Source organism: Ambystoma mexicanum, chromosome 10, assembly GCF_040938575.1.
Source record: "Ambystoma mexicanum isolate Mex_15411 chromosome 10, UKY_AmexF1_1, whole genome shotgun sequence".
NCBI classification, from domain to species: domain Eukaryota; kingdom Metazoa; phylum Chordata; class Amphibia; order Caudata; family Ambystomatidae; genus Ambystoma; species Ambystoma mexicanum.
The window spans coordinates 772,467,106-772,493,356 of record NC_090932.1 but is presented as its reverse complement, the minus strand read 5'-3'; the positions used below and the strand labels follow the sequence as shown (position 1 = coordinate 772,493,356).

Sequence of the window (26,251 nt, the reverse complement as noted above, 5' to 3'; positions counted from 1 at the left end):
CAGATTCGAGAATACACGATAGTATCCATCGGGCCCATCCGCTTTGGAATTTTTTTTCATTGTGTATGGCTAAAATGATCTTGTAACGAAAACAACCAACAATCAACCCTTCAGGGTGTAGGCTTTTGAGTTTTTAAAGTTTTTAATTGCTGAGTGATATGATATGATTGGTTATTTATAACTCGCTTAGGTTTCTAAGCACGGATGCGGGGATCGAACCTGTGTTGCTCCGTGTCGTGTTGCTTCCAAGGCGAGTACGTTGCCTTGAAGTAGATTTGTGCATTCATTAAATTAGGCATTGTCGGAGCCAAGTATGTACTCTGCTGTTAAAAACTTCTTCTAATATATATATATTTTTAAACCCTTTTGTGAGTTTCATCCCCATCAATAATCATTTTGATAAAAGATGAACTTTTTAATTTTTTAGGCTATCAATCGATTCACTGACAGCCTACCAGCTTTATTTCCTTGTTTAAAGAATATCTGCTTAGTCTTCAACAGTAAAGGTTTCATTTTTTTAAAACTCTTAATGTGTTAGGTTGACTACCGTTTGTCTCATAGTTTTTTTTTTTTAAATGTATTGCTCATCGACAATGGCTATTTCTTTAAACTGGGACTATCTGGTTCCAATTTCTTATTTTTTTTATTATTATTTTTTTTTAGCTTGTATCCTGCGGATTCCCTGGTGAAGTAACCTGTAGGGAATTTAAAACTATATGCACTTTTTTTTTCTTTCTGTGCAGTCGGCCTCAAAGTATAGCCTGTTGGTAAACACTTTGTCCATCACAAATTTCCAGAATTCGATGACCCAAGAACGTGACCAGCATTATTTCCATTATACTGACCATACCTATTTAGGATTGGGGAAATCTGTTTACTGCTGATGTTTGAATTTCCAAGAATTTGTATTTTGTTTATTTATATAGCGCGCCTGACCCACATGCATCTGGCCCATATCTTAAGTTACATGCCATATTTACAGTCGGAATACAGAGTAAAACAAAGTAGAGTGTACAGAGCAAGAATACGACGGATGAGGAACAATAGGTGAAAGTAGCCTATATATACAATTCAGGTAGCAGGAATTGTATACAGGTAATAATACAGTGAAGCAGTAGCAGTGCAAGTCGGACAGTATAGATGTATCGATGCAGGGTTTTAGGTAGCACGGATGTCTTGAGCAGAGAGCCACAGTTTGGTTTTGCTCTTGAATGATTGAAAGGATGGATCTACTCTCAAGGGGTTGGGCAAGGAGTTCCACAGTTTGGAGGCTAGAACCGGGAAGCTGACTCCACCCTCTTTCTGGAACTTGAATCTAGGGAGGGAGAGGCAATGGCCTTGGGCAGCTCTCTGAGGATGGGTAGAAGTGTGGGGGGGGTAAGTTGGTTGGCCAGGTAGGTGAGAGCTTGATTAGCCAGACACTTGTGGGTAAGGGCAAGCATTTTCAGGGAGATTCTCTTTGGTACCGAGAGCCAGTGGAGGTTGTGTCTGTGGTCAGTGATTTGCTGATTCCTAGGAATATTTAGGGCAGCACTGAAGGCATAATTCTGAGTGAGTTGAAGTTTATTTAAGTTGCAATGGGTTGTTCCTAGATAAAGGACGTTTCAGTAGTCAATCTTGGACATAATCAGTGTTCTCGCAAGAATGATGCAGTTCGCAGTAGTCAGGAAGGGTCTGCATGCAGTAATAAGTTTGCACGTATAAGCAGATGCTGAGCTAACAGCGTTTGTCTAGTCAAAGATAGGCTACAGTCAAGGTAAATGCCTAACGTTTTAGTGTCATTGGCTACCTTGATCGTATTGCCATCAATAGTAAATGACTTGAAGGAAGGATCAAATTTATTAAGACATTGTTGGGATCCCAGGATGAGTAGTTCAGTCTTGTCATCGTTAAGGCAGAGTTCATGTTGAGCCATCCATGCCTGCACGACCAAGGAGATATCATTCAAGGATTTGGTATCTGCAGCGTGGTCACCAGTGATAGGGATGAGGATCTGGGTGTCATCTGTGTAGGTGACACCCAGATGGTCAAGAGTATCGAATAGGGGTTTGGTGAACACGTTATAGACTGTCAGTGACACGCAGGATCCTTGAACACCGCAGTGAATAGGTGACGTCTCGGCGGATGCTGAGGGGGAGAAAACCTGCATAGATCTGTTATCAAGGAATGATCTAATCCAGGAGGTAGCAGATTCAGAGAAGTGGGCAGCTGATTTGAGATGTTGGCATAGGATTTGGTGATTGACCAGATCGTCGGCTGCTGAGAGGTCTAGTAAAAGAAGGGCCAGTTTCCCATTATCTTTCAGTTCCTCAATTTGGGTTTGTAAGCCTAATAGGGCGGTTTCAGTACCGTGCTTCGGCCAGAAGCCAGATTGCCTGAGGCCCAGGAGTTTGTTGGATTCCAGATAATCCTGAATCTGCAGGTAAGCCGCTCGGTCTAGTATTTTGAGCATAAATGGTACTGTGGTGATGGGCCTATAATTCTTGGGAATGCTCAGATCGAGGGTGGGTTTTTTAAGAGGGATGACCCTTGCGTCGTCCAGGTTATCCGGAACGATGCCTGTTTTGAAGGACGAATTTATGAAGGCAGTGATAAAGGGGGCTAGTTCGTGTGAGGCCTCCTTAATAGGTGCTGGGCAGGTATCGCCTTGGCAATTGGAAGGTTTAAGTTTGTTGATGATGCTTTCAACCTCAGGAATAGTAAGGGGTGAGAAGCTGAAGGGTTTGACTGTGATTGGAGGGTGTGTTAGTGGTAGTAGGGAAGGTGAACTGCTGGTCTAACTGTAGGCATCTTTGTTTAGCGTTGATTTTACCTTGGAGAGTAGTAATTTTGTCCAAAAGAATCTGTAAGGAATCTATCCCTTAACTTTTTTATTGAAGTGAAGGCTTGTCACCTCCCAATGATTTTATTTCCAATGAACTGTCAAGATCCCATATGTTCTTCTCCAGCAAATGTTTAAAAAAACCTCTAGAACATGTATCACAAATGCCTCCTGACTAGCATTCGGAGTAAAAATAAGCAAAAGTGTGAAGGGCAATAATGCAGTTTTGCCATAATTGCTATGCATCTTCTGTATCTTTCTTTATTAACCCCCATACCGAAGAGGGGAAAGCTTTGTGAAATGGTAATGCCAGACTTGCTTTTTTACCTATATTTGAAGAGTGAAATTGTTGGCCATAGTCTTTGTCCAAGACTCATCTGATCCAGTGCCAACTTGTGGTTTTCCAGGCAATGCCAAATCACACACTTGTACCCTTTGTAATATAACATTTTATTGTTTTTTATTAACACAAAGAAAACATACAGCCCCGACCAACGGGGTAACCAATACTTCCCTTTCCTGCCCATTCGTAGTTCCACACCTTGCTTTACATACAGAGGAACTTAGCATAACCGGACATTTTACCACATTAATATTACGCAGGCTGGTTCCCTTACGAGTTCTTGGGTTTTAGCACAGTATATCCATATAGGTTACTGCTCAGTGTGCATCTTCCCATTTTTGCCATATTTTGAGCTTTCTCAGGACATCCCCGGGCTGTATATACTTTTTTTCCCCATTGCAATACAAATGTCCACATCTTTGATCCATTGCGTAAGATTTCGGTGCTGTTGCAGAGCCCCAGAGTTGCGCTATATTTCTTTTGAGTATTGCAGAGGTGGTAGATAAACGCTTTTTCATAACGTGTTAGCTCGATATCCTCTTCTATTCCCAGCAGTAGTTGTTTGTGACTCATGTGAATTATTTTGCCCATTACCCTTGACAGTTCGCTGCAGCACTGCTGCCAGTATTGTTGGATGACGGCACATTCCCACAGTATGTGATAATAGGAGCCTTCCTCCCTTTTACATCTCAAGCAGTGCGGGTCAGTGGTTTTCCCACAGTTGAATAGTGATACCCTCGGGTAATAGATTCTATGCATTATCTTCAGTTGTATTAACCTGAACCTGGAGGAGATGGCCACCTCTCTGGGGAACATTAGTGCAGCCACTCAGTCCTCTGGAAGTATGGCGCCCACATCCCTTTCCCACTTGGCCTTCAAACCTGACAGTTCTTTCGTGGCGAAAGAAGTTATGGCACCATATAAGGTGGACGTGACTTTGTGTCTAACCATTTCTGGGAATAAGTTGCGTTCCAGCGGGGAGTAGTCTGGCATGTCTATCATATCGGGGAGATGAACCTGTAATGCATGTTTAAGCTGCACATAGTGGTACTGTTCATTAGGGGGAAGTGTAAAGGTGGTAGCTAAAACTTTGAATGTTATTATTTCGTTTTCTCTCACTACATCCCCAATTTTAGTAATGCCTAGTTGGGACCAGGAGTGCCATTTAGGGAGTTTGTTCACTTCCGGGAGGTGTTTATTCCACAGTGGTTGTGCTGGGGTTAGCTTCCCATCCCAGCTTAAGTATTTGTGAGCATCTGACCATATCAGAGTTATGTGTCTGCATGGATGGGACTGCAGCCTGGTCTTTTTGGCAATAGAGGTATTTCATGATGGGTCTTTCTTGTGGGTTGGAATCCGGCATTCTATTGTGCGGTAGTGTGGTGTCCCCATGTAGTTTATCATTGCCATTTGACTGGCCCAGTAATATGTTTGTAGCCGGTGGAGTCCGATTCCGCCTTCCCATATGGATCTTTGTAGGGTCGTGAGTGCCATGCGTGGGCGTCCCCTTTCCATAGCAGTTTCCTGAGTGTCTGATCTATTCTATGAAACTCACTGGGCGCTATGGGTAGTGGAGCATTTTGTAATATATAAAGAAAGCGGGGGAGTGCCATCATTTCATTTTGGAAAGTGCAGCACGTCCTAATAGTGTAAGTAGTAAGGACATCCAATGTTGGATGTCATCCTTGAACCTTAAAGTTATAGGGAGTAAGTTCTTGGACACATAGTCTCTTAGTTTATGTGCAATTTGTATGCCTAAGTATCTAAATTGCTCCTTTTCAATGCAGTATGGGCATTCGTCTGGCACTGCATTGTCCATCTGCCTCACTGGGAACAGTATGGATTTAGACCAGTTGACGCGAAGGCCGCTGAACATGCCGTATCTTTTTAACAATTGCGTCACGATGGGGCAAGAGTCACGTGGGTCCTGTAGGTATATTAGCAGGTCATCTGCGTATAAGGACACCTTGTCCTCCCAGTCTTCTGCCCACCTGAATCCACTCCATGTTTGCGTGGTTCTTAGTAGGATTGCTAAAGGTTCGATCGCTAATGCGAATATCAAAGCTGATGGGGGCAACCCTGTCTTGTGCCCTTACCCAGCCGGAAAGGATTTGAAACTTGCCCGTTTACCTTGGTTACAGCTTCGGGAAGGTGGTATAGCAGCTTAGCCCAGCTCATGAAGTACGGTCCTATACCCATTTGTTGCATAATCGCCCATATTGCTTCCCAATAAACAGATTCAAACGCCTTTTCAAAGTCTATAGCCGGCAAGGCCAGGGGGCTCTGCAACCCTGGTAGTTTTTCCAGTGCTGTATGTAGTCTTATATATATTTTGTCTAGTGGATTTCTGCGGCATGAACCCACACTGGTCTGGGTGTACCAGTGTGTGTATAACTTGCTGTAGCCGGTTGGCCAGTACCTTTGCACGTATCTTGGCCTCGCAGTTTATTAGGGAGATGTGTCTGTAGGAGCTGCACCTCTCAGGTGGTTTATTTGTTTTTGGCAAAACTATTATCGTGGCTTTCGTAAGGTCTGGGGGAGGCAACCCTGTGAATGTGAGTGTTGAAAAAGGCGTAGCAGGTGCGGGAGATTACATTTGCGCCAATTTTCTTCCATATTTTGACTGGGAAGCCGTTTGGACCTGGGGTTTTCCCTGATTGGAGTTCTGAAATTGCCTTGGTTATTTCTTCCTCAGTGATTTCTTGTTCTAATATGTTGAGCTGTTGCACACTCAAAGTAGGGAGAGTGATTTCGTCCAGTATGTCAGTTGATAGCGGTGAGGATGGTACTCTGTACAGTTCTGTGTAGTACTTTGCGAACCCCTCCGCTATGTCCTGGTCTGTTACTAGTGGATCTGGTCCTTCCGTTATTAGTTTCCTGACTTGAGTAAGGCCCAACTCCCTACCTTCTAGCCATGCTAGTATTTTCCCGGGTTTTATGTCCACTGTCTCGTATACCCTTGCTCGCATCGCTGCGTGTGCTTGTTTAGCATTGTTTAAAGTTATGTGTTGCAGCTGTTTTTGTGCTAATTGTAGAGTACGGTGCGTTGCGGGTTGGTCATGGGTTATATGCTCAACCTCTGCGTTCTGTACCTTTTATTTCGGCTTCACGTATTGCTTCTAGATGTTTTTTTCTGTGGGCTGAGGTCCAGGCTATGACCTCACCTCTTAATAACGTTTTTAGTGCCTCCCATAGCGTTATCGGGCTGTCTACAGAGTCAATATTCATTTCAAAGTACGATTCAGTGACCTTTTGAATATGTTCTACCAGTTCTGGGAATCCTAGGTAGTAACTGTTTAATCTCCAGCTGGGTGGGGGGGGATTGATCTGTTGGTCTTAATCTTTACTGTGAGTGGAGAGTGATCCGATATACCTCTGGGGAGTAGGTGTGCCTCACATGCTTCATGTATATTGCTTAATGGTAGGAAAAAATAATCTAACCTGGACAGTGAGGCATGTGCTCCAGAGTGGTACGAGTATTCTCTTGTGTTAGGATGCAATGATCTCCATACGTCTTGCAGCTCCAGAGCATTAGTGAATGTGGCGAGTTTAGTGCGTGCTTCTGGGTTTTTGGACCTTGCATGTGTTCTGTCAATGTCTACATTCATTACTTCATTGAAGTCTCCCCCAATTAGTGTAAGATCTGCAGAGTTGGTAGCGAGTAGGGGCGTAATGTCATTGGTCAGAGAGGTTAGTAGATTGGGTGGTGCATATACAGCGGTCATGGATATGGTGCGTTCCCAGAGGGTTCCTGTTGTGTGTTCGGATCTGCCTCCCGTGTCCTGTGTAACAGTATTGAGCATATATGGGAATCTTTTGTGTACTAGGATTAATACCCCTCCCGATCCCATCGTGAAACCGGCGTTTAATGCCAATCTGCAGTTCAAGCGTTTAAATAATGTGCACTTTGTACCAGCGAGATGCGTCTCCGTTAGGAAAGCTATGTCTGGGGAGTTTCGGTTCAATGCCTGCAGGACCAGTCGCCTTTTGATGCTATTACCGAGCCCGTTTACATTCCATGTCATCACCCGGATGGTTCTATTGCTGTTCATGTTGGAGGTCCCTGCCATTTGAGCTGTGTGACTATAGTGACGCTGTGTTGGGTGTCTAGAAATGCTGCGTGATACGGCTGCCTGTCCAGGGATTGGTCGTGGTCGTGCGTAAGGTGGTTTTCTGTCGACATATGTACTCCAGTGTTTTGCGTGGCTTATTAGCAAGGAAGATGTTACCATGCGTGTGTCGGAACTGGTGCGGTGCTTAACATTACAACTTTGATCCCCCCACCCCATACTCCACCCAACTTGAAGCATCTGTCGCCCAAAATAACAAATTCAACACACTGTCAAAAGGACAGTCATCTCATTAACTAATAACTATTACCCTATTTTCTTTTCTCTACTCGTTCTGCCACACCACCCAGATGTTCACAATCCTCACGGAACTCGGGATTGTAGGTGGTGGCCCTTAGGGGCCCGCTGCTTACATCATGTTCCTTTGACGGATTTACGGCAAAGTGTTAACAGGGTTTCACAGTACCCTTGCATGAGTGTCTAGTGCGTGCCCTGGTGTAGTCTTGCTGGGTGTATATCAGTTGCCATACCTGGTTTACTGCGTCAATTTTCTATCTCTTGAGCCGGATCATTCGGTTCCAGTCGAGGGGGGAGCTGCCCTCGTCGCCCTCTGTCTCCCGGGAGTCTGGGCCTGCCCCCAGGGTCTGGGGTCCTCGGGTCCCAGCGATATGTGTCTCGGCCCATTTCCAGGCCTCTTTTGGGTCCGTAAAGTGTACTGTAGTGCCGTTATGCTGGATCTTGAGTTGTGCCGGGAAAAGCAGTCCATATTTGATCATGGAGTGCAGTTTCCTCTTTAGATGTTCGAAGGATTGCCTGGCTTTTTGCACTTCCCGGATGTAGTCAGGGAAGAACGCGATTTTGGAGCCGTTTTATGTAGTCGGGCCTCCGGATCAGGCCATCTGCAGTATTGCGTCCCTGTCTCGGTAATTCAATAGCTTTGCGATGATGGTCCTCGGAGGGGCCCCAGGTATTGGGCGCCCTGATGGTACTCGATGGGCTCTCTCTATTGAAAAGAAATTAGAGAAGGATTTCGGTGCCGCCAGGTCCGCCAGCAATTGCTCGAGGAAGAGTTCCATACTGGGACCTTCTGCCCCTTCCGGCAGTCCCAAAATGCGAATATTGTTACGGCGTGATCTGCCCTCTCCCTCTTCCACTCGTGCTTCCAGAGATTTTAGATGTGTGATTGCTTGTGATAGCTGCAGGTGGACCCCGCCAAGATCGTCCTCTACGTTCGAGACCCTCTATTCTACTTCCCCTGTGCGAGAGGACAACTTTTGGAGGTCGTGTCAGAGGAATGAGACCTCTGCTGAGATGCCATCCATTTTTTTCTCCATTGAGGAGAGTGAAGTAGCAATGGCGGCCATCACATCCTTTAATGTCAGGTCTCCAGCCTCGGAGGGGGAGGCCGTCGGTGGTGGCACCTCCATTGCAGTGGTGGGGGTGCTAGTTGCGTTTTGGTCCATGGTGCTTTGCGTGGTTCCCCGTTTCATTTTATCTTTGCCCATGGTATGGGAATCGTTTTGGATCCCCTGCTCGTTCTTTGTGTGTGTGGCTTGTGGTGATCTCCACCTCCCCCCACCTGTGTACTAGACGACAGGCGGCCTAATTTCGATCCGTGCCACCGCTCCCAAACAACAGGTAGCAGGTCCTTGTGTTTTCTGCTCCGCCCAATACCAGGCCTTTAGTCACGTCCTCACTGTTCTTGTGACGGCACCCGTTATAGGCTCCTCTTATCTACCCCACAGTAGGTATGTGGTGCCACGCTGGGGTTTCATATGTATGTGGTCAATCAGCATATGAGTGCCATGGGGGGGGGGGGGGGACACTTCTTGCAGGCTTGAGATCGGGCGCCCTCCGGGCCACGGCAGAGTTGTATATCCGGATTTGCTGTTCTCCAGTAAGGCCAACCCTTCCGGGTACGTGTGGGAGTCAACTCTTCGAGTCGTCGGAGTGTGGGGCTCCGGCGAGTGCTAAATAAACTGTTTAGGGTCCCTTTTTTTTGGGGGTCCCCCCCGGTTTGTATGTGCTCAGGTCTATGGTATTGCTCTGGGTACAGGATCGTGTTCCGGGTTTCCGCACCGTGCCGTGGCTGTCCGCCTGTTGCCACCGCTATACGTCCCCTGCGCCTCCCCCCGTAGGGTCTTGGGGAAGGTGGCAGCCGTATTCGCTGTGGTATCTGACCGGTTCCCTCCGTGCTTGGGCCCAGAGCCCACTCTAGTGTTTGTGAGGTTGGTGGTGGGGTGCGGGGCAATGCTGGTTGGCTCACCTCGTTTCAGGCTTATATGCAGGTTCCCAGATCGTCGTCGGGTCGGTGGCGCGGAGCTCCACACCCTCACTGCCGGGTTGCCGGCCACACCACTCGACCCAGGCAGGGTCGGGCTCCGCGCAGGGGTTCCAGCGGATTGGGTGGTGTTCGTTGCCCCGCGGTGCAGCAGGATGTGTCCGGGGCACCAGCGCTTGTCTCACCCCTCGACCCAGTCGTGCCTGTGTCTCCGACACAGAGTAGGTCCAGCTGCCAATCTAGGATCCCGCCGGGCAAGTGCACGCTTGTGTTCCTTTCGTACGAAGGAGCTGGCTCCGGGTCCCTCCTCCCCTACTTGCAGTGCTTCGGCGACCCGTGTCTTCCTCAGTCTTGTCCGCGGTGGCCATTTTGGCAGGCATTTCCTCGCGCCCAGGGGGCCTCCGGGCTTGTCGAAGTAGATGCGGAGCGGATTTCGTCCGGGAGTCAGGATTTCTTCCAGGCGTGCTATACCGCTTTAGGTCGGCTCGGGTGTCTTTCCAGGCCGTTTCGGTTTGTCCAAAGGATATTTAAACAGGATATCGCGGGCGGCCAGAGGGAGCTCGCGGGACTCGCGTCCTTGCTGCTTGCATGCTGGCCACACCCCACTTGTACCCTTTGTAAATCACTGACCATCTGGATTCTCTTGTTCGGACTACTGAGATAACTTACAAAAGAGATCAGATCTATGGCACGTGATGCCTTCATATCGCCCATGCGATCCCTACAAAAGACTAAGATCTCCAAACTGTCAGGCTTACGCCCATCCCACTCTATCCAAGCATATGTGATTTCTAAATAACCAACACACAATGACTATCCACACCTCTTCCAAGTTTCCCTTCCTAACCCTATACTCCATTTCAACAAATATGTAAGAATCTGTCTCCCTCTTCTTTGGGCAAAAAGGGCAGGATGCAGAAATCTTTTTGGTCTTCTTTCTTATGGATTAAATATCTGGTAAGCCTCTGATCTGGTCTCTCTTCTTACTATAGGTAGGCACTTATGCTCAAGGGGACAGCCCAATCAAACTGCTTGATTTGACAAATGTTCTTATGTGTGTGGTTGCTGTTTCAGCAGCTAAGCGTTTGATGTATTTTATGACACTGTTCTTGCTTCTTTGGCTTTTCTCCCAAACGTCTCGGCCTTTACACAAAAGCACTCGCATAGTGATGCACCGAGTTGTGGATAGTTTTTCTCCCTTTTTACTGTTCCTCATATGTTTAAAAAAACGTATATGCAGCCTCCTCATTAAATTTTCATGTGACTGAATCCCTCCTTATTCCTTCCCACTGCCCACATTTCCCTTCTGATACTGCACTATTTTGTATGGATGAGAGGTAGTAAATCTTGGGGTTATCTACATCCAGTGCTATTCGCATTTGAGCCTATGGAGTCTGTTTCTCCCTCATTTATATGCTGGGTGGTGGTAGGTTAGCTCATGATTCCTGCTGGCTCCCTGCTCGCTGTGACTTACCCGTTTGATCTCCACTGCCCCTCTCACCTTCTGGGCCAAACAGCCACACACCATTTCCGCCCAGAGCTCAGATTTGTACAGCCCTAACGCTCCACAGGTGTATGCAAATAAAAAACCACAGTAACAACAGTTTAAAATGAACACAATAACATTTTTGATTCAAAGAAAAAAATATGACAATTGAATTCGAACCTATTCAAAAATAAGAGAAATAATCGTACATGTTCTATTTAATCTGGTTAAAAACGTATAAAACTTAGCATGGAGGGCAGTAATATACAGGTAACTTTGCTTTAGTTGCGTGCTGATTGTATCAAAACCATTTGTTTCAATCCTGTTTACCTATATGATATTTTATTAATCTTTAAATGGAGTTTCAATTTTTCGATAGTATGCAGATGTAATAAACGTGTTTAATGAATGTCTTATTTCCAGGATCTGTAGAATGTTTAAGTTCTTTTAGACTGCCTGTTTCTTGCATCATGTGAGAGCCTGGCATACGGCGCAATTTTTACTCCTTGTCCCATGAATCCGGTAGCACTGTTTGCTCATGCATGGCTTTAGCATGTGAAAGGTTCTTTCCGTTACTGTAGATTACATCCTGATGTGATGGTTGCAGTCACAATTTCTGCCTTGAAAAACCTGTGTTGCCAAATTAGTGTGCCCCTTTTAAAATGAATGTTTTAATGTTTTCCATTCTATCACAATTTAGGCTTTTTATACTTGTAAATAAACATGCATAAGATTAATCGTTGTGACAAAAGAAGTGATTCTCTTAAGTAAAATTCCATCTAAAGGACACATTTTCTGTTCCAGCCCATTCAAAGAAAACACATTTTGCGCTACTACATGACTAACACTGCTTATCTGCCTCTTTTTGCAGATTTCATGTTTTTCTGGGGTGCTGTTTTTCTAGTAACTACCACGCTGGTGGCATTTTTGAAAAAGGAAAACAGTAAAGGCAGGCCACCCAAAGAAGAAACGCAGAGCATTAAGGAAACCTACAAGTTGCTAATCTCCATCATCAAGATGCCTGCTGTTTTTACATTCTGCATCATGATTCTAACCGCCAAAGTGAGTAAACTAATGTCTGGCATGTCCTTTTATCCAGATTTTATGACTACAGTGTTTGTGTGTTTAAATATCGGCGTACACTACTCTGAATAGGTGGCACTTGGGGTTCCTAAAGTAACAGTCACTGCCATGCACTTATAGCGCTGCTCATGCCACCACAAATGACATGCATGTACCAGCTGTTTCGACAGGACACAAGTAACACAAATAGCTAATTAAACTATTGCAGGCTGGTTATGCTCACATTTGATTTGAGGGCATAAATGTACTGCAAGGATTATTTTCAAAAGCGGATTTCCCATGGCAGTTAGCACAACATTGGAAGTTATGAGCAGTGCATGGCCGTGGCAGTTATGGCACTTGTGGTTATGTTTTTATGGGTATTTTGTGTTGCCAGCATGATGTCCTCCTAACCAAAGTTTCCGTTTCGGGGAGGGATGCAATGTGCCCACAAAAATAGTAGCAACTGGCTGTTTTGGCATTTGGGGACCTATTGCGCCCACTCTTCTCCCCCCCCCCTCCTGACCAGGTCTAGTTTTGGCGGTTCCCCTAGTGGGATGTATTATCTCTTTCCCTCTTTAGGAACCCTGCACATGTCTTTGGGCCCCAATGGCAACCCCTAGGAAGAAAGATGGTCACGTTTGCACGGTTGTGGGAAAAGTCCTGCGGGCCCCACGTCTGGGCATACATTTGCAGAATGCTGGCAAGATGCCCCTACAAGATCTGCAAACCCCACACCACAGAGCTGGTTATTGTACTTTCAGCAGGGTGTCCTCCAAAGTCTTCAAATCATGTGGCTGAAAACAGGTTCTGAACCTTCCAGACATCACCTCCATTGCTTTGCTCATGAACCACTAGCAGCATTCCACAGCTCGGCCAGTGAACCTCATGCCACTATAATACACTACAGAAATGAGGCATTACTTGCATCATGTTTTACTTCAAGGGATGCAAAGTTACCGATCTGGGCGGATGTCCCCTAAAGAATCTATCATTGGTCGGCTTGTTAAAATACAACCCAGCGTGAAAAGCACACGCTGAGGAAACCAGAAAGTGGCACCCTCCCGACACATCCCATGAGACTATTGTAAGGGTGTAGAAGACGAAGACTGACGCACAGGTGGCATGCTTTTGGCTATAGACTTTTAATTAGATACAAATGTAAAAGGAACAACCCTACCCGTCCCTATTTCTAAGAGAGGTTTCTTTGCCTCAAACAAACTAAGGATTCCATGAGGAGGTCACTCAAAACCAAACAGTTCACTGTCGAGTTAAAACCCATTTACTTCCTTTACATTCTAAATTAACTAACGAAAAAGGGGCGATTTTGTTGGTCCAGAAGAATTACTCCCTTCTTCTGGACAACAGCCCAGTTCACTTCTGGATGTGGTAAATGAAATGTTCTTCTCAGAAAGGTACAGATCAAGCAATCTAAACAATGTTCCTTGGATTGGAGCTCCACCAAGACGCATTAAAAGAAAGTCTTCGGTCTTCATTGTGTTAGAGGGATGACTCCATCACCTCTAACTTTCCTCAGGTTTCTTTATGGTTTTCTCAATACCAGAGGAAGTGGCTTCCCTTGCCTGGCTGCTCGGTGCAATTCACACTGGCAAGAGAATGACTCTTGGCTTTGTTTCACAATGTTCACCAATACCGGGCCAAATGTCTACCTTACCCTGGTTTCCCATAAGCTCTTCACATGGCCAAGAGAAAGGACTCCCTTCTCTTGGTCTTTCCAGTGTCTACGCATGCCATGGGGAATTATTCCCTTCCCTTGGTTCTTCTTAGCTTGGTGTCCCCACCAACCTGGCTTACCACTTCCAGGTACTGGGACTATGAATATCAATGTCCACTGTGTCATGGGTAATGCTTTCCTTCCCCTCTCTTGGATTCAGTCATCCTCTGTCACCTCTCTGCCAGGTACTGTGACAATGAAGATTAATCAACAATCTTTTCTTGTTAGGGTTCTGAGTCCCAGACTCTCCTTTCTCAGATAGTTCTCCTTCCTAGTAGACTTGGTTCTCTCTTGCCAAGTACTACCATACATTTAAATGGCTGTGAAAGTCACTCTCTTCACGACTGCGTTTCAGGTCCCAGACCCTGTACTCGGGCTGCTCTCGCCCCCTTCTGCCTGCCACCACCTCCTGTGTTCCCTGGCGCCTTTCTGCCCACTTGCGTACCTTGTTTTATCATGCGTGAGGTCTCTGGCTCCTTTCCAGCACCTGCAGTCAGCCGCGGGACCCATGGTGCTCCTGTGAGCTTAGTTTAGTCTGCAGTGGTTCCACAGCACCAATCTTCCTCCTTGTAGCTGTCTTGCTATCCACGCTTCAGTATTGCCTTGTGCCTTATGTCCGCCAGTCTGCCATCCCTGCTTGCTGGGAACAGACTCTGGATCTTCTGGCTTCTTCCCCGGCATCCCGGTTTTGTTTCCTTCTCTCGTGCACACAGAACCGATTCACGTGGTTCCTCCAGAGAGGACTGACTGTCGTCTGGTTAAGTCCTTCTATTTTATTTTGGCTTTGGCCAATTGGAATTTGATAACCACGAGACTCTTCAATATGGTTCACAGAGGGACTCCACATGTCTCTGCACTTCGTCGTTGTCAAAGTATTGAACCTACTGTTGTCTCAGGAGTCAGCAGGGTTCTTCGTCTCAGTATCTCGCAAGGAGGCTCCACTTGGGTAGCTCCCATTCTTCCTCATCCTAGTAATTTCTACGGAAACCGCATTCTTGACCTTACAGACATGCATAGGAGTGTGTGGTATGTAGGTGTTGTGTATGGGAGGGAGGGTTGAGTGAGTAAGTGCTGGAATGGGGAAATATTGTGTTCTCCTTGGATAGCCTGCACTGGTCCCATAGGGGACTTCCCTCCCCATGAGAAGCTCCTGCTGAGTACCACCCCCAGGTGGGCTTTCGGGTAGCGGCCTCACCTCCCTGACCCCTTGTGACGGGGACTCCTCATAGGGGACAATGAAAACATCCTGGGATGTGTCACACTATGCATACATGTAGAGTGAAATCCAAGATGCCGGGGAGGCGAAATGAAGACTTGGTGCACCTTTGTCCGTCAGGTGATCTCGGGTGTTTTCAGAAAGAGTAACCATACGCAGGGAACCATTGGAGAGACGGGTGCAGCACTCACCCAAAGTACAGCCCAGTGGGAGTGGTCACCATTGTATATAAAGATATACGCCCAGTCAGTCGATGTGAGAGATTTAGGAAGGACCGAGGTTGGCTTCTAAAGCTAGATTAGGAGTGAAAAAGGAGATTAGCAAGCACAGAGAGCCTAGGGAGAAGTTGGAAACCAGCTGGGGCAAAGGTGGTAAGAGTAGGGAGGAGGTTGGAGGCTAGAGCAGGACAAAGGGGCGGTACAATAGTTGGAGGTTAGTGTTAGGGGACATCGGAAGAAGTAGGTTGAGGGGGGATGGAAGGGCTAGGTAAATGGAAGGGCATATCGAGAGGAGGAGGAGGAGGAGGAGGGGAGGGGCAAGGCGAACAGGAGCTTAGTGGAAGGGAACACCAGAAGGATGTGATTGGAATGGAAGCAGAAGAGTTGTGAGGAGAACATCAAAAGGTGAAGGAGGCAGTTGGGAAGAGAAAAAGTTGGTGAAAGAGAACATCGGAAGGAGAAGGCTGCTGGAAGTGAAGACTACAGGGACAACATTGGGAAGAAAGAGAATGTTGTTGGAAGAGAAAAACAGATGGAGTTTAGGAGGAACGTGGAGGTTGTGAAAAAGGACAGAAGTAGAAGGCGGGTGAGAGGTAGAGGAGGTTGATAGGAGAGTACAGGAGATTGGAGGAACAATTCAGAAGCTCTGAGGTCCGAGACAATCTGGACGTCTTTTTTGATTATTGTGGGGAAGAATAGCCTTGATGCTTACTAGAGTCAGTGTATTTTGGGCCAATTCCAGGGTGCGTTGCATAACTGGCAGGCATGGGGTAGTGCTGAAGGGGGAGGGGGCTGGTATTGACTGGGTGGAGGGCCTGGTAACCTGTGCAATTCATGCTGATAAGGCCACCAATCTCGGCGGCAGTGGGGTGATTAGCAAGGAAGGGAAAGAGGTAGAGAAAAGCAGAGTTTTTAGATGTTTCTGGAACTTAAGGAGGTCTGGCTCAAGTCTGAGAAGGGCAGGGAGGCTGTTCCCAAGGGAGGCACCTGCTGAGGAGGGAGACCTGCCCCCCACTCTCTGCCTGGAGAAGCGTTTGACAAGCAGAGTTGGAGGAGTGGAGGGCCCTAGCAGGGGAATATTTAGGGTGGGAAAGTTGGAGATGGGGTCGCCCAGGCCTGGAAAGTCTGAGACCCAGATGTAGGAAGTAACCAGGAAACCTGGTTGGCACAAGGCAGATGCTAGAGATGGGAAGGAGAACGAATGCCAACAGGGAGCCTTTAACAGGATCCGTGATGGGAAGGGGAAGGAGGCCCCAACCAAAGTCCATGCAGGTGAGGTACCCTCTGCCATGGCTCTGCCTGTTTCCCCATGTTAATCTTCTTTTTTTTTAAACTTTTCTTTATTGGCAAGAAGTAGAGACGGGCACAATGCACATTACATCAACAGCTCATAGTACAAACTTCAGGGCTTGGATGCTCGTGACAGGGTTCAACAGCAATACTAAATATCAACAGCAGCAGGATACTAACAATATTGGCCTTACTTCCACTTGCGCAGTCGTATGCGCGGGCGATGGGGGAGAAGACAGAAGTTCCAAGTCCGTTCTGCGGGGGGGGGGGGTGAATGGGGGGAGGGGGGAATGGGGGGGGGGGAGGGGGGGAATGGGGAGGGGGGAATGGGGAGGGGGGGGAGGGGGTGAATGGGGAGGGGGGGGGAATGGGGGGGAATGGGGGGAGGGGGGGGGTGCCTCGTCCGGGTAACAAGGCCACATATCTCGGACTGCCGCTCTGAGTCTAAAGTACTGTAGCAGCTCAAGTGAGGTCCTGGAGTGCCCCGGCCTCCATGTCTGCGGAGTTATGAATTTCCCATCGGGGAACAGATCAGCAAAAGAGCGATATCCCAGGTCTAGCCAGTGACGCATAAGGAGCTTATCTTGTGTAGGGGCTAGGCCCGGGAATGACCACAAGGGTAGCCATTTGTAGTACGGGGGATTGTCAGTCTGGGGTAGCAAACCCTGTCTCCACGCCCTGATGGTGGTGGCCACTGGGTCCGCTGGGGCGTCCGAGTGATACGAGTGGAAAAGGATCAGGGACTTAACGTTAACCTCTCCTGTCGCAAGGATCTCAAGCTTAACATGCGGGGGAGGGTCCTGGTGTTGGTACCAGTGTGTGGCGTGTTGGGCTTGTGCAGCTATCCAGTACAGGGCCATGTCCGGTGCATTGAAGCCCCCTTTCTCATAGGACAGTGTCATGTGCTGCCACTTCCTACGCACTGCGCCAGAGTGCCATAGAAAGCGGGCGAACCCTGCATGCAGATCAGCAAAGTATCGTTTCCCGGGCCAGAGTGGGACATTAGCAAATGGTACCAAGATCATTTTGATTAGCGAAAGTCTCCCTGATAGTGAGAGGGGGAGGTTACACCACTTCTTTATTCTGGCCTCGGCGTATTGTGCAGCAGCCTTGTAGTTATCGGTCAGCAAGGAGGCCCTTGAGAGGGACACCTGGACCCCAAGGTACTTGATACCCCCAGGAGCCCATTTGAGCGGGAATTCGCACCCAGGTTGGGGAGTGGCGGGTGTGAGGGGGAAGATTTCTGATTTGGAATCATTTATAGTGAAGCCCGAGAATGTACCAATTTTGATTATTTCACGAATGATCGGGTCGAGATGAGCCGAGGGGTCTCTGATGTACAGAAGTACATCATCCGCATAGAGTGATATAATCTCAGGGGTATCCCGTAGCCGTATCCCCTTATGTGTGTGATTATCCCGTATGCTGTCCGCCATGGGCTCAATAGCCATCGCAAACAGCAAAGGAGAAAAGGACATCCCTGGCGCATCCCTCTGTGGAGGGTGAATGAAGCCGACAGATGAGAGTTAACCAGGACTTTGGCCACAGGGTTGGTATAAAGCAGTTTGATGTAGGACAGCATGTTAGGGCTGATTCCCATCCTCTCAAGCACTGCCCATAGGTATTGCCATGAAACCATGTCAAACGCCTTCTGGGCGTCCAGTGTCACAGCAACCGCGTTGGCATTGGGATCGATTCTAGAGATGACGTTAAACAGTCGCCGTATATTTAGCGCGGTGGAGCGGGCGGGAACAAAACCACTCTGATCCAGGTGTATCAAGTATTTCATGATGGGGAGGAACCTGTTTGCTATAATCTTGGTGAATATTTTGGTGTCGGTGTTCATAAGAGACAGAGGTCTGTAGGAGCCGCATTCATCCAGAGGCTTGCCCGGCTTGGGGAGCACAGTGATGACAGATTCACGCAAAGATTGAGGGAGGGTCGCATGGCGTAGCGACTCATCCCATACCTCGTACAGGCGTGGGGCCAGCAGGGCAACATGGTCTTGATAGAATTCGGGGGTTAGGATGTCTGGACCGGGAGCTTTCCCCTTAGGGAGGGAAGATATGACCGCAGTGATTTCATCCAGGGTGAAGGGCGTGTCTAATTGCTCTTTAGTAGCATTGGATATAAGGGACATAGGTATGCGATCAAGAAGCAAGTCCAGATCTTGTTGGTTGTGCTCTCGCTGCTGAGCGTAGAGGGTTGTATAGAAGTCTGCAAAGGTCTCAAGGATGGGCTGGTCAGACCAATGCCGGACTCCATCTTTATCGATAATACTGTCTATTCGGGCTTTACCCCCCTCCATCCGGGCTAGGCGGGCCAAGGTGCGACCGGGCCTCTCACCCTCGCCATACTGTCGAGCCGCAGCGGGTCGGGCAAAGTGTCTTATCTCGCTGAGGGCAAGGGACTCAAACGTGTCTAGTTCAGAGCGTATTTGTGCTAGCTTGGGTGGGGAAGGGGCAGAAGCGTACTCGCGCTCCAATTCCTTGAGTCTGGTCTTGGAGCGCCGCAAGGAGTTCCTAATGTCTTTCAGGACCCCCGCCTCCCTGGAGATGCACATGCCCCTGATGTAGACCTTGAATGCCTCTCATCTAACCACATCTGTTGTGTCGTGTCGTTTGTTGTTGTCAAACGAGGTGATATCTGCAAGGATGTCGGCCCTAAAGACAATGTCGTGCAACGCCGCCGACTTAAATCGCCAGTTGGAGCGATGGGGGAGAGGAGGGTGCAGAGCTATATCCAATGTGATCGGGGAATGGTCAGAGAGGGTGCGCGGCAGTATCTGCGAATCAAGGGTTTTGCCAATGAGTCCAGCTGATAGGAGAAAGAGGTCAATCCTGGAATGGCTGTCGTGTACCGAAGAGTAGAATGTAAACTCTTTAGTCAGCGGGTGGAGTGCTCTCCAGGCGTCAACAAGACCAGCAGGGACCATGTGGGCGTGGAGGCGGCGGGCGGCTCTGGACATCACCCTGGGAGCGGCTCCCGATCTGTCCAGCTCGGGGTCTAGTATGAGGTTCATGTCCCACCCCCCCAAATAATCGGGATCCCAACATATCTTTGGAGTATGTCGTCGATGTGATCAAAAAAATCAGGTGCATCAATGCTTGGGGCATAGGTGTTAACCACAAGGCATTCTGTGTTGGCAAGTAGGCAATGGAGGATTACGTACCTTCCCTCTTGATCTATGTGACTGGTGCGAGGAGAAAACTCCACGGACTTGTGAATTAAGGTGAGGACACCCCTGGACTGAGAGGAGTAAACCGTCTAATATTTGTTGGGAACCCATGTCGGATCAAAAGAGGACGAGAGGTGTGCAAGGGCATGGGTTTCTTACAAGATGAGTATTTGGACCCCGTGCCTCTAGGCATATGAAGTGACCCTGCGGGCCTTCGTGAAGTTGCTGAGCCCTCTGATGTTCCAGGACATTAACCTAATAGCCATTCTGTGGTTCTCAGGGGGGATTCCAGCAGTGTGTAACATTATCTGTTGAACCTGTGTTGGCTATCAATGCAATGGCACGCTGATTCGTGCCCAGGGTCACCACAACCTTGCCATTTTTGTTATAACATCCCACAACTGTACCCCCCCCCCTCCCTCACTGCCCCCCGAAACATAGCAGTGTGCAACAACCCACCCGAAGATCAAGTGCGTGCGTGCCAACCCCAACTGGGCAACGCTCGCCTATACGCCCAACTGGGGCGCATCGAGGGATCACAACAAGCCAAACGCGGCATTGCAATAGCAGCGGGGGTCGCTGCTGCCGTGAACCTGTATTAGAGAAGTGAATGGTGTGGTACACCGTAGATCGTGCAGCAGTATCACATATTAGGTTTCAAATAGGCATTACAACAAGTTAAACCTAGTAATGGATATACAAAATAAATGATTCACAAAATAGCAAGGAAATGCACATGTCAAACACGCCATTGGTGCGGAGGGAGGCGCAGACACCAGAGTCCGGGCAGGCCATCTCAGCCCTCCTCCAGATGAATATCCACCGGACCAGGAAGCGGTATGTGGGCTTCAATAAATGTAACCGCCTAATCCGGGACCGTGAAGAAGTATAGCTTATTGCGATGGGTGAGCTTCAGTCTTGCAGGGAACAGCATAGCATATTCCACGTTCCTTTCCCTAAGCAGCTTTTTCACACCGTTGAACTGCCTGCGTTCCATTTGAACATTTACGGAGAAATCGGGAAAGATACGGATAGTCTGGGACTCCAGTTTCAGCTCACCCTTCTCCCGGGCAAAGCGCAGGATGTGATCCCTGTCCCTGAAGCTGAGAACCTTAGCAATAATTGGCCTGGGGAAGTCACCTGGCTTGGGGTGGGGGGCCAGTACCCGATGGGCGCGTTCAGTCGTGAAGAATGGGGAGAGCTGAGGGTTACCCAATAGGTCTCTCAGGAGATTTCCAACAGCTTGTTCCATTTTGCCTCCAAGGGCCGACTCCGGGACCCCTACAATACGAATGTTGTTCCGGCGGGATCTGGACTCTAAGTCATCGCACTTCGCCTTAACTTGTTCATATCTCGCACCAGTTCCGAGTCCGTGTTTTGGAGCACATGGACCTCGTCTTCATTGGTCCCTATCCTGGTCTCGGCCTCGACCAGCCTGGCGCCATGCTGATCGAGTTTGGTGCGGAGCAAGGCTACGCTAGCGTTAATGTAATCTAGTTTTTCATGGAATGACGCGAAGTTCTTTGCCATAGTTTCCATCAATGTAGTAAGGTCTGGCTGAGGGGAGCAAGAGGGTGCAACCGGATCGTCCTGAGGCGAGGGATCCCCCCCTGCTCTTGCCTAGGGAATGTCTTGGCATATTTGTCCATTGCCTCCGCTTTGTTAGCCCCGCGCTGCCTATTGGACATGTTGGGGACACACTGAGACCCGGGGGGAGGCCAAGTAGAATGAATGCGCCGACCCGTCCAGGACCGATCCCTGTGAAGGAGCTAGGGTGCAATCCACACCAGACAGATGCGTTCCAGGGCGTGGGACCCCAGTGCAAGGGAGGACAGGGCGATAGGTGATCCCGGGTGGCAGCGTGTACCGGTGGAATGCAATGGGCAACAGTAATGTCAAGCAGATAGCAGTGCAGTTAGAAGACGGTCAGCATACGCGGGGTGTTGGCGTGTGGGTGAACAGTTCGTGGATCAGTCCTGGTGCCACAGGTCGCACCGCAATAAGGGAACAGCACCACACGGACCAAAGGGGGCAGCGTAGCCCTGCCGGGGTTGAAGACACTTAGTCCGAGGCAATCAACGTGAATATGGGGGCACCTATGCCCTGTGGTCCCTCAGTATGAAAATGGGCCGGTATACCACACTCCCAGTCCCCAGTTCCTCACCTGAAGCAACAAGGTCCTCGGGGGATGTAGGGGGTAGAGGGAGCGATGCCAGGCCCCCCATCCAGGAGCGGGAGCCGGTCAGCTAGGCAGCAGCAGGAGACCAGGCCGTTGCGGGGGAATCCGGAGGACGAGATCAGCACAGGATGCGCGCTGCAGGGGAGCAACAGAGGCCCCCGCGGAGCTGTAGAGAGAATCCGGGCGCCACCCCAGCGGCGCGCAGAGGCCAGCCCAGGAGGGCCGGGAAGATGAAGGATATGTCCGCCGCCACCAGAAGCGGCCCACCATGCAGCTGGGCGTGTCAAGGTATGTGCCCAGAGCGGGGCCCCGAATGTGCGGCCCCGCAGGCCACAGCAGAGCAGCTGAGGCACTCCGAGATCCGGATCTTCTTTGCGGTGGGGCCGCTCCGGAGGCCGGCGGCGCGGCGGAAATCAGGCCGCCAGCTGCAGGAATTGAAGTCGCCGCCGCCGTCCCTCCACGGACCGGCGGATAGGGGAGCCGCACTGGCTGCCACCGGCACCCAGCCCCGGGAGGAGCGGGGGGCCAGAGAAGGGGACGCCTCCCAGCGGAGCGCAAGGCCCGGCCCAGACGCGGAGCAGGCAGGGAGGCGGGCCGACCCGCCGTACCAGCCCGCAGCACAGCAAGGCGTGGGAGCCCGGCACCCCGCCCAGGTCCAAAAGCCATCTCCCACGAGACACAGGGGGGGACGGGGCCGCAGCTGGAGAATGCGGCCCCTAAGGCCTCAGTCATCGGGCGCCGAACACGGGGTGAACTCGGTCCCGGAGCCGCAGATTTCAGGCAGACACGGCTCAAAGTGTCGCGGAGACCATTAGCTGTTTGATGGGCACGGTCACAGCCTCCGATGGAGCAGGGAACCGCTGCTTGAGGCGGATATAGAGCAAACAGGGCACGGAGAAAGAGAGCTAGGCAGCCATCTTGCAGGCTGCTCAACAGCGCCCCCCTTAATCTTCTTTCTGATATTCCTTATTAAGGCTCTATGCTCTTGGGGGAAGGTGGAGATTCACTTGCACACCAACGAGGGGTTTGTGGGCCCCAAAAACCTGCAATGGACATTGGAGACAAATAGGATCTGGGAACCAACAAACCTGCAACAAGCAGAGACTAAGAATCATTCTCTCTTTTTTCCTTTCTCTCCTGTGCTCTCACTCTCATTCTCGGGCTCCTTCTGGCCTGCTCCTGCTCTCATTCTCTGGCTCCTTCTTTCCCTCTCATCCTCTTCCTCTCCATCTCCCCCAGGCTGCATCGGCTGCCTCAGGGGATATTGAGACTACTAGTCCATGTCCTCTGCTCATCCAGGAACCTACATATTGTGCTCGTATTTGGAGCTGTTAATACTAGTGGTGGCCAACAAGGGCTGACACAGAAGACAGGGCATGTTTCAATATTTTGGGGCATGAATTGTGCTTTCTGATTGCAAAAGGTACTTGTGGCGAACAAACATGTACTTTTGAAGAGCAAATGCATCCTTTTATTGAGCCCTGGTTATATATAGGGCACGGTGCTTAGGCCTGCAGGGAGGTTCTACTCTGGTCACGTGGTTGACTGGTTGTCTCAGGCTAGTCACCTGGTAAGCCTGTGACTTATGGACACCAGCCACCACTGAAATGGAAAGCCCTTTAGGTTTGGATAGTTGAAATACGCAGCACAAAGATGGGGGATTACCAAGAAAGTGCAGAGTCTCAAGTCAGACAATAGAAGGGGTACAACATGCGTCTACCCTCTTGCAAAGAGCACTTGCAGAAGAGGTTGTTCTCCAGCATGGGGTCTGGCATGGATTCACATGCTCATGAATATTCCCCGTCGTCAGGCTGGGAATCCTCGGTAAAGAAAAAACCAGTATCAGTTTCGTTTCTGATCTGTCTTTCGTAGTAATAACCAATCACTGGTCTCTGCGTCATACTGACCACAGCCAATGACTGCCCTCTACCTAAGCACCGCCTCTGGCAGCCATCTTCAGATTTTTACCGCACGTTCATGTGTTGGGATCCTCGTGCTATTGCTCTCGAGCGTTAGTGCTATTTTTCGCGCTTTTTTAACAAAAAACTTCGATTCTTTCGGTCAAAGAGCCTCAAGCTCCACCGATCCTACATCCGATCAACGGGGACCCGTGTCGGATTCATCTGTGCCCCTCAAGGGTGAAGATTTCGTCGAGCTACACTTCGGAGGAATCCAGAAGCTTCTCAGGCCCGGTCTCGGAGATGGCCCAGGAGAAGGGAAGCTCGACGCCCGGAAAGCTGTTCAGGGTCTGCCCTGGATGCCAGCTGCAGAACGTCTTCAAGGAGGACGAACACTCTTTCTGCCTTTACTGCCTTCATGAGGACAAGACGCACGTGGAGAAGGACTGTGCGTTTTGCGGCAACATGTCGGAACGGACCATGAAGGACCGCCATCAACGTCTCGCCAGCTGGCTGGAGGGTAAGAGCCCGTCTGGCGAGAAGAAGAAGAAATCCGAGCGGTCTTCTAAGACCTTTGAGGGCGCCCCGGCGACGGGGGCCCAACATAAGGCCAAGCACCGCGAGTCCGCTGGCACCGGGAGCGCCGAACGGTCGGGCTCTACGGGCGCCAGGCAGGGCGCACCCTCCCCGGCACCATCAACCACGAGCCAACGCTCTGGGTCGGGTAAGAGGAAGGCCGAGCACCCGGCGAAGCTCCTGGAGAGGCCCCGGTCGAGCTCGAAGGCGGAGGGGGAGCGTGGCAGTGCCCCCTCCCTCAAGGATAAGGCGGTGAGCGCACCTAAGGTGGTGAAGGCCTTGATCCATCCGACCAAGCCCTCTATCGAAACGGTCGCGGCGGCCCTGGCTCAGCCTGTGGTGGCTGCACCAGTGGTGGCGACCTCAGGGCCCAGAATCTCCCTGCCTCCTCGGAGGGAGTCTTCCTTTGTGCCCATCGATAGGACCCCCGTGAAACCCTCCGTGGGGAAGAAGGGGGGGCAGGGCGTCGTCGGAGATTCGGCCTCAACCTCAGAAGAGGAGCTGATCGAGGTCTTAAGCCACGGCCTAGGCGTGGAAGAAGGCCAGCCCGTCGGAATGGACCCCGACGCAGGTGACGACGACGACATCGTCGAGGATACCGACGGGGCCCCTGCTCGCCCGTCGGATTCCCCTCTGCCAGCGCCGCAAGACAACTCGGCGGCCATTTTGTTGGCCATACAGTCCTTATGCTCCGAGATAAGGACGAGGCTACCGTTACCGACGGAGGAACCTCTCCCGTCGGGGGATCCAGAACCGGGACCTTCTGGTGTTCCCCCTACCAAGAAAAGAAGGATCCATCCACCACCTCCTTTTCAACCGTCACGCCCCTTCCAGCCCTCCTCCCCGTCCACCCGAGGGGATGATACGGGGACTGACACGGCAGCGACGGGTACGGACGACGAGGCATACGACGAGGATTTTCCGTCGTCGCCTCCCACCAGGGCTTCTCCGCCCGACGAGATCGGATCTTTCCACTCCATGATCTCCAGGGCTTCCGAGCTTTTCCAACTCTGCCCTGAGGAGAAGAAAAAGGAAGGCTTCCTTTATCAGCGGCGCGAGGCCAAGAGGAAGACGGTCCTCTCAGTGCCTCTGTTGGACGACATTTGGGATGAGGGCCTTTCCCTCCTCAAGAACCCTTCCACGACGCCAGCTAGAAGAGACCGGTACGAGAAAAAGTACCGGGTCCCGGACACGGCCCCCCTGTGCCTCCGGGCGCAGCCTACCCCGGACTCCGTCGTCTCCGCGGCAGCCAGGAAGAAAGCGGGGGGGGGGTGCGGCCTCCACATCGACTTCCCCGCCGGACGGCGAGGGAAAGAAATTGGATGCTATGGGACGTAGAGTCATCTCGTCGGCAGCGACGACGATTAAAGCGGCCAACGCCTTGGCTATCGTGGCCCGCTATGACAGGGAGCTCTGGTACAAGATAGCTCCCCTGCTGGATTTTCTGCCGGACGACAAGAGGGCGGAGGCCCTTGAGATCCTGCAGGAAGGTGAGGTGGCCTCGGACCACGCCATCACCGTGGCGACGGACATCGCCGACACCGGGTTCCGCCAGCTGGGCAACGGCGTTTGCCTTCGACGTCGTGGATGGCTCAAAGCTACGGATTTCCGGCAGGACGTCCAGACCAGAGTCCTGGACATGCCCTTCGACGGGAACAACCTGTTTGGGAAGACAGTGGACGATTCCCTTCAGGCCATCAAGGCGGATACTGAGACGGCCCGGGCCCTTGGAGTCCTGCAACGACGGACGCCCTTTCGGAGCGGCGGAGGCAAGGGCGCCTCCAAAGGTTCCGGCGGCGGTTTCGCTTCCTACCGTCAAGCGGCCCGCTCGTCGTCGCTAGAGGCCTTCAGAGGACGAGGCAAGTCTAGCGGACCCCGCCGTCGTCGCCAAGGAGGTC

At 50.3% G+C, this 26,251-nt stretch overlaps 1 protein-coding gene across 1 annotated transcript in view; it reads left to right on the top strand.

Moving 5' to 3' along the window:
* The window catches only part of SLC33A1 (solute carrier family 33 member 1), a 283,255-nt gene that overhangs the window by 125,062 nt on the left and 131,942 nt on the right, over positions 1-26,251 (top strand). Inside the window, exon 3 of the mRNA XM_069618428.1 lies at positions 11,873-12,063. Coding sequence (XP_069474529.1) covers positions 11,873-12,063 — 191 coding nt within the window. The remainder of the gene's footprint in view (positions 1-11,872; positions 12,064-26,251) is intronic.